The following is a 9,110-nucleotide window of genomic DNA, read 5'->3' on the forward strand; positions in this document are numbered from 1 at the left end:
CGTGTAGTTTGTAACATCCACCACTTTCCATTCAGATGCTCTTTTTTTATCAACAAAGAATTAAATTAATTAAAAGGGAATACTTTAGAGGTATCTCAACCCGTTTATAGATAAAGTTTACAGATAAAGAGGATGATATCTATCTATATGGCACCTCTTCCCATCCTAAAACTACCATCCACCATGGACCATAAAACAAGATGCACCTAGAATAGGAACCATATCCTAGATGATTCAAAGCAAGTGCTTCTTTATAGGAAAAACCCCACCTCCAACATTTTGATGCGAACTAAATCTATATAACAAAAAAAAGTCATACAAAGCATTACTTGAGATAAGCCATCAATAAATGGTATGAGAAAAAAGGGTTTTGACTATGGAAGTAGGCTGGTATTATTCAAGGGTTTCCAAAGTTAACCCAAAATTTAACATCACTCCACATAAACTAATCTTTCAAGTTGGTTCTAGTAAAAATATTGCTAGGAACCAGTTGTTTGAAATTCATCAGGACAACCACGTCTTGCTTTTGTTTTATAGCAAGAAACCCTTCTTCTACATCTTGAAGTTAATATTTGCAATCCAAAAAACAGTTAACACAGAGGGGCCTCTTGAGTAGTTGAATTCGTTGTCATCAAACAAATAAAAAGAAGCAACAATATTACTATAATCGAATTTTTCCTATTACTCAAAAAGGAGTTATGTTTACAAATTGAGAAGATGCCTATGACAAAATGGCTCTTCAATTCTGTGTCAGACTTCTATAGTACAAAACTTAATGCCTATTCAAGTGTGAAGTTGTGCTTTGGAAGACATCTTCACTGCAAGGAATTGTAAGACCACCCATGGGATGATCATATCCAAACTCTTCCTCTGCTTCACTCAACATGTCCTGGAATGAAGGTTGGCTCAAATATGATATGGGGATCACAAATCGCTTCATTTTCTCTCCAACGTACACTGCAAGATAACCCTTTGGCACCTCCATACCCTTAGAAGATGCTTGGTTTGCTGCGATCGATGCCCTTCTGATACTAGGTAAACGAAAGCCCATTGTTGTGTAGTAGATTTGCTCAGACTTGATAACAAAATGGTATGAATAGAGCTTGAGAGCTGAGGCTTATGAATTTTGTTGCTTCAGGATGTGAATGATTTGTGTTGGTTCTAAAATGCTTGCAACGGTGAATATATATAGATAAAGCTTATGTAAGAAGGGTACTTGAATTATTGGTGAAAGATTATGAGATAATAGTCATGGGCCAACTGCTAGACAAGGGCATGTGGTAATGTCCATAGGACTCTTAGAAGTATATGTGTGAAAAAAAATCTAATGCCATGATACTGACTTATTTGGCGAGAGGAATTTCATTTATGGAAGTTCAAATGGTTTTTCTCAAATTTGCCAGACACAGAAAGAGTGTGGTTCATAGGGCACTGTGAACATGCGTTCAATATTGCTTCTCTTCTAACCTCCAATTCAATTTAGTGTACACATGGAGATGCATGTGAGATGTCTAAAGCATGTCGATCATTGAACTAGCTGTAGCATCATAACTCATGAATAAGCAATGCTTTCAATTTTAATTTGCAGGGGGTAAATCTGTTGGCCAGAATCTAAAAAGGCGGGGTAAGTAGTCCCATTGAATTGCCAAGTCCTTGAAGGAGATATCTAAGACAACACCTTGTGATCTTGTCTCTTGGTTGAATCCATTGTAGACAATCAAAAGATCAATAATTGAGGTTTCAGTTAGCAGAGGGCATTTGGAAACTATATATGCAGTACTAGTTTGGGTTTCATGCACCACAACTGATTGCATTCCTCAAGTAATAGAAGTTAAAATTTTATTTCATACACAAATCCTCTGACATCAATATATTCTTTGTGGAGTGAAGAAAGATAAAACAATGGGTTTCCGCATAAAAGGTATTCTTAGACGAGCATCAGTTTCTACAATCCAAGTGGCCTCCAAGGGGGGTGAAGTACCAAAGGGCTATATTGCAGTTTATGTTGGAGATGAAATGAGGCGGTGTGTGATTCCAGTATCATACTTGAACCAGCCTTCATTTCAAGAATTGCTTAGTAAAGCAGAAGAAGAATTTGGATATGATCATCCAAAGGGTGCTCTCACAATTCCATGCCAGGAGGATGAGTTCCTAAATATCATCTCTCACTTCAATCAGTTGTAAAGCATTTTCATGGAGAACCTGAGATAGATAATCTTAGAGGAAGCAAATAGAAGATAATGTTAGATGAGACAAGTTTGTAAATCACTCTAGCAGGCTGGACCTTAGGGAGACTGAGCTAGATCATAGATTAACTGAGGCAACTTTGTACAGAAGGAACTTCCATTTTAAATTTTTTCTATTTTAGTTTGTAGTTTGAAAGTAAAATGATGTTACTATGATGAGAAAGTTTTTACAAAACATTGTTAAAAATATCAATCAAGTTTAGCTGATATTATATATCAGGAAATTTGGTGCAGCAATTATTTCATAGATATTGATCTAACTTGTACTGTTTCTAACTATACATTCTCCAATGGCCGTTCATTCTTCTGTTTTTCCTAATTAAGCCACACAACTACACGGATCTCTTATTTCAAAAGTAGTTACTTCAACCAGGTATGTATTTTCTTTTTTTGTCTGTGGAGTGAAATCTTAAAACTTAAAACTTGTATAATTGATCGAAACAAACTAGAATTGAACTCTGCAAAGCTTTATCGGGAAAAAAGATAAAATATTTACAATGTTCAACTATGTGCCCTATACAAAATTGAATTAGTCATTGACCTTTTACTTTCCAAGCGAGAAGTGATATATATGAAGAAATTTCCATTAAGGGATCGTAAGCCATAACCATCTCTACATATAATTTAATAGAGGGCTTATGAAATGATATGGTTAAAGAAATTATTGATCCAAATTGGATCTAGTGATAGGCAGGGGCATCAGGATGATACTGTCTATAGTGTCTTTCTATTAAAGAGCTAACAGTGGTGAGGATATTATTAGAGTAAATGCTGAATAAGTTTTAATTGAATATTGGTGAGTCAAAATTGGATAAGAGAAGGTATTGTATATTACCATATGATAATGCTTCAAAATCTCAACAAATTCACTGAATAAAATGAATCCTAAGAGTTGATTTTGTGGACCTACAACAGATTCTAAACTACTATTTATCTTCTCATATGTAATGAGAAGCAATTTTTTTATTATAATTTAAAAAAGAATAAATGATAACAAAAATCATGCATCATATTATCATATAGAAAGAAACTTCTCAAATTCTAACACCTCCTTGAGAGGTTTCTTCATGATTATGATCATCGTCATCAGATTCCTCTCCATCATTGTTATCCTCGAGGAGAATGATTTTAGCATTCATTTGTTCTTTTGGTTTCTTTATACCTTCAACAAGATTCAAACCATTTGTATAGTCATTTTTTTGTTGATTCAAAACATTTGTATAGTCATTTTGTTGTTTAAAATAGCAAATTGAAGAGAGCTAGTTTTCATAACGTTCTCGAGAAAATTATTTTGCTGCAAATCATGAAGAACCTTATTCTCTTTCAAATCCTTGTTGAGTTGCTCATGCTATGAACTCCATGCTTTGTTGAAGTGCTTTGATCGAATGCAATGGAGAATGAATTGCAGGGATATTGAACAAATGAAGGAGTGGAATTGAGGAACTTCACACGGAAGTAAGGTTAAGAAGAACTTCTTCTAAGAACCTTAAGTTAGGGATTGAACCATAACAAGAGTGAGAGTGAAACTTTGAGAGAGTGTTTGAACTCAATTTCAAAAAAGTTTCTTTATACATTCAAGTTTGATTTACAAAAAGAAGAAGATTCCTATTTATAGGAGAGAAAAAGTGAAGTTAGCGTGTCATGCAAGCTACCTAACCCTAACTTGCATTACAAGTTAGGAATAGGGTTTCTAAATCACCCTTTGCTCCCTTCTAACCCTAACTTGCTAGCTTTCTAGAAGTTTTACATGCACTTCAAGTATCAGAATTCAAAATATTTTTCTTTCTCAAACGAGTTATCTATAACAGTATATTATTTGTTGTGTGGAGAAATAGAATATAACAGGTTTCTGCATAACAAGTATTGTGAGATGAACATCATTTAGGGGATTGAAGTTCCATTAGGCTTTCTTGCAGTTTATGTTGGAGATAAGATCAAACGGTTTTCTATTCCATTATCATACATGAACACACCTTCATTTCAAGAATTCATGTGTGATCATCCTACTGGTGGTCTTACAATTCCATGCCAGGAGGATGGGTTCTTGCAATATTAGTTTTTTCTTGTTAGCTTCATACTTACTGCACATTCATTAAGGGAGGCACACCAATGAAGGATCAAGGCTCTGTTACCCCAACATTTAAATTTCGTTTGAATGTTGCTTGCCAGATGATTGAAAAAATTAACTTTGCCCCAAATAAAATGATCTTTCACCTTGGTCTAAGTAAAAATACTTTAAATTTACATTACAAAAAAAGTCCTTTTTTTCTTATAGCACAACAAAACCTGCTCATGCTGAGGAAGTAAAGATTGTCAGTGTAACTAATGAACAAAAGAAATATATAAGTTATATTTAGGAAGATATACCGTGCTAGATTATAGTAAATTCAACTGTGAAGTTATATTTAGGAAGATATCTTTGCTGCATGGAATTGTAAGACCACCCATGGGTCATATCCAAACTCTTCCTCAGCTTTACTCAACAAATCTTCGAATGAAAGAGGGATCAAATTATGAAACAACTTCGGTTCTCAGTGTACTTTCTAAAGGTTCTCTAACGCTTGAGTGAGTAAGTATTTGGTATATGCTTAAGCAATAAATGCAGTAACAATGATGTATCTTTGCCTTGATTGTTATGGATATTTATATAACGCATATGGTATTGGAAGAGACAACGCCGAATGAATGCTCTGTTACAGAGTCTTAGATGGGACGTATCTTGCAAAGTTCGAGAAAGATATTTTGGCACGAAAAAATTGTAATGTCTTACGATTTGAATTTTTCAAAATGGGGACCGCTAGATGTGAACTGATCTAACCATTTTAGGGGTCATGATGCTTGGTATGACCATGGCCATGGCTGGGATACTATTAATATGTGATCCCTTATTCTCTTCCTCTTAACATTTTCTTTCCTCCAACTCCCAAATCCTTCATAGTGGTGAGGTGTCGACCATTCTCTCTTCAAGGTTGGTCATATCTTCCTCGAAGCCTTTCGAGTCTTCGGGTTGGACTTCATCATCCTTTTTTTTTTTCTTATGGTGCCTGTGGGAAAATAATTTTTTTTTTATTATTATGATTTTTATTATACTTCTTATTATTAATATAATTTATATTATTATTATTAATATAATAATAATTATTATTATTAATATAATATTTATTATTATTAATATAATTATTATTATTATTAATATAATAATTATTATTATTATTAATATAATATTTATTATTATTAATATAATATTTATTATTATTAATATAATATTTATTATTATTAATATAATATTTATTATTATTAATATAATTATTATTATTAATATAATTTTTATTATTATTATTATTAATATAACTATTATTATTATTATTATTATTAATATAATTTTTATTATTATTATCATTATAATTGTTCATGTCGGTTGACCCGAAACGCCTACATCACTCTTACGTCCAGAATCCTTGCGTTTGCACGTGCCTCTCCTGTGATGAATGCGTGATGAATGCTTGAAAATACAAAGACAAAGGGCGCCCTAGAGGCTGTTTGCACTTCGACGCTCAAGTTAGTATTAGGGCTAGGAAACACCAAACTGTATAACTATTGTTATGTATGATAAGCGGCGCAAGGGATAACGTACCTTGTCAAGTTTGTTACCTTACTATTTATAGACTAAAACTAGGGTTTCCTCTTTACTCGAAATGGGCCTTTCTGATGGAGCGGGCCCAACACTGTTGTTACCCTACTCTTAGGATAACTTAGCGCGTGGGGTCCCTAACTAGAGTGCAACCTCTGACGGGGTGACCACCTGGGTGCCTCCTCGTGCACCTGATCTCTGGGGTCACCCACCTCTGGTAATGCCCTAGCTCTTCACGTGTCATGCATGCAGCTCGTCCCTGGAACGTGACCTTCACAAGTCGTATCTTTCCAGTGGCTCTGTACTTGTGTTACGCCTAAAACACGTCATCCACTCTACACGCATGGACTCTCGTGATCTAGGTTTCTCCCTTACTGATAACTGGTGTGAGGTCTGGGCTTCACCTCTCGTGGCCCAACTTTACTGTTTGGGTCCCAATGTTCGACCTCTCCACATTGTCTAGTGGAACGTCGGTACATGCGAGCAACTAATGTCTGACCACTCTTTGGCTCCTTGGTGCACAGGCTTTGCGAAATACTGGATCACGCCGCTCGCGGGACCCGCCTACGCGGCACCAATATTACCAGTGGTCAACAACACCCAAGGACTGGTCGGTCCACAAGACCCCCAGTCTCGAGCTGTAACTCGTTCAGCGAAGAGACTAAGTCTTTGCCCTGGGTGACCTACGTGGCTCTGTGTGACAGGACGCAAATACTGCGTTGAAGTAACGTCTTTCTGGGCCTATCTTATCTGTGCACACGTGTTGTGATCAACGGCTAGGGCTTAACGTCGCTTACGCTTCTTTGTTTTCTTTAAACGTTCAAAAGCGCACGCGTCCAATCGTTGTTCTATCATTCTCTAAAACTCTGGATTGATTTGTCTTCTTCCTCGAGTACTCTCGTGTTTCCCCTACACATTCCAGCATCTTCTTGCTATCTGATCAAAGGTACGAACTTCGACTACTGTTCGCACTCACTTTTGAATTCTGATTCTGGATAACTGCCTGGGCTGTTTAATCTCTGCATTTCAATTGCTCTCTGTTCTTTTTTCCTGTGTTTCCTTCGAGTTAGGGTTCAAGAAACCCGGGACTCTGTCGGAGCTCACTCTTGTTATCGTAATGTTGTGTTTGCGCGCTCTACCTCCATGCATTGGCATGTTTTATCTCTGTGTTTCCTATTCTCTCGTATTTTGAAATTTGTACGCAGGTATGGTTCTGAGTGAAGAGAAACGGGCCAAACTGACTGATATCCTCGCCCGCCTCCCAGAGATTTCTAGGGATATGGGCACTTCTAGCCACCACGCCCTTGCTTCTGCCGCTGTCGCGCCCTCGCCTACTCCTTCCACTCCTGGAGTCGCGGTCCCTCCTGCCACCGCCCAATCGTCTCTCGCTCCATTTCTTTACAAGGGTAAAGCGGTGGAGATCGAATCAGACGAGAACTCCACCTAGGGGCCAATCTCTAAAAGACTCAGGCCTACGCTGGCGACGACCTCCCATTCCTCTTCTACTGGTCGCTCAGTTCCGCCCCTGGATCACACGACTAGCGTTCCCCTATTTCCTGACCTTGGTGGGACGAGTGCTTTTGCGACTCCTCCTGCCCTTGAGCTGCCCCTTGTCCTTCAGCATGCTCTTAAAGGCTTCCAACTAGGGGTGACTATGGACTCGGATGAGGCCGCTGCAAGGGAAAGACTGGGCTTCAATTTTGGGGCTCTTCTTGCTCAGTCCAATGCTCTACTAACCAGGCCTGAAGCGAGGGTAATAGAGGCCAAGACTAAAGAAGAAACGAACTTGCTAGCTTGTTCGTTTGCTGCTCGCGAGGCTGCACTGAAACAGGAGTTGGCTCGCCTTCACCGTTCTGAAAAAAGATCTCTCTAAACAACTTCACGCTGAGAGGTTACTAAGCTGGAGGCAAGAGTTTTGACCCTGCGAATCCGGGTCTTCGAGCTAGAAGAGGCTGCTGAGGTGTCCAAGTTCAAGATTGCGGGGCTTGAAAGAAGGTCCATCAGTCGAGAGGTGCAGCTAGGTCAAGTGGAGGTCAAACTCCTTCAACAAGCTAAGAGGTTTGAAGAAGCTGAGGCTGAGCTGACCGGACATGTTCTTGATGCCTATGACGCGGGATTCGGGGATGCCCTCGCTCAAGTTGCTTGCGCACATCCTGGGATGGATACTACGCCCTTCACGGTATCAAACTGTGTCGCAAACGGGCAAATCGTTCCCAGGGTCCTTCCTTAACTTTTATATGGTTGTCAGACAAACACTTTATTATTTGCCCAAAACTTTACTTTCTCGAACATATGGCTGCTTTCATTTCCTTAAATGGAAAACTGCTTTTTAACTTGCTTAACTGCTAACTCATGATGTCTGGCACCAAGATGCTTGTTCTAGCGTTCTATGATATGCTCCCCTCATCGTGAGGAGGGGGTTTTAACTATGAGCTGGATCGTTCCTCCTTGGCGCTCTTGCTCGAAAGGAGAGGTGTTCTTTACGAACCTACTTCTTTACTTTCAAGGCCTCCAATCGCAAGGGAAACAAACCCTCAACTGACCTCGGCTTCGCTCAAGGGCGCGGAGGATTTATCTGGTGAATTGTTTTGTTCAACCTTGGCATTTTCACTTGAGAGGGGAGGTGTGGCCTTGCGAACCTACCTCTCCACTTTTAAAACTTCTAACGCAAGGATGCTCTTTAACTAACCTTGGCTTCGCTCAAAGGCGCAGAGGATTTATCTCGCATACTACTTCGTTTAACCCTGGCGTTTTCACTCAAGGGGGAGGTGTTCTATTGAGAACCTACCTCTCTGCCCATAAGACTTCTGACGCCAGGGAACAAGTTTTAACTGACCTCGGTTTCGCTCATTAGGCAAGGAGGATTTATCTCACGAACTATTTCGTTTAACCTTGGCGTTCTCACTCGAGGGGGGAGGCGTTCTCTACGAACCTGCATTTCCAATCACGAGACCTCAATCGCAAGGAAAATAAGTTCTTAACGGACCTCGACTTCGCTCAATAGGCGAGGAGGATTTATCTCACGAACTATTTCGGTTAACCTTGGCGCTTTCACTCATAGGGGGAGGTGTTCTCTTGCGAACCTACCTCTTTGTCCATGAGACTTCTAACGCCAGGAAACAAGTTCTTAACTGAATTGTACATAACTCGAGAAAATATTTCAATCGAAACTTATTTGGTGACCTCCTTAAAAAACCCTTATAAGGGAAAAAGAGTGTCCCCTAATACCATGT

At 38.8% G+C, this 9,110-nt stretch overlaps 1 protein-coding gene across 1 annotated transcript; it reads right to left on the reverse strand.

Annotated features, from left to right (window-relative positions):
- Positions 1-658: 658 nt before the first annotated feature.
- On the reverse strand, positions 659-1,147 carry LOC137831019 (auxin-induced protein X10A-like). The gene has a single exon (XM_068638503.1). The coding sequence runs from the start codon at positions 1,049-1,051 to the stop codon at positions 773-775; it is 279 nt and encodes a 92-aa protein (XP_068494604.1). The 5' UTR covers positions 1,052-1,147; the 3' UTR covers positions 659-772.
- Positions 1,148-9,110: the final 7,963 nt, after the last annotated feature.

The sequence above is a fragment of the Phaseolus vulgaris genome, chromosome 6, assembly GCF_000499845.2.
Source record: "Phaseolus vulgaris cultivar G19833 chromosome 6, P. vulgaris v2.0, whole genome shotgun sequence".
Taxonomy (NCBI): Eukaryota; Viridiplantae; Streptophyta; class Magnoliopsida; order Fabales; family Fabaceae; genus Phaseolus; species Phaseolus vulgaris.

Bases quoted from the DNA above. Each gene is read 5' to 3' on its own strand.
- LOC137831019 (XM_068638503.1), bottom strand. From the start codon at position 1,051: ATGGGCTTTCGTTTACCTAGTATCAGAAGGGCATCGATCGCAGCAAAC.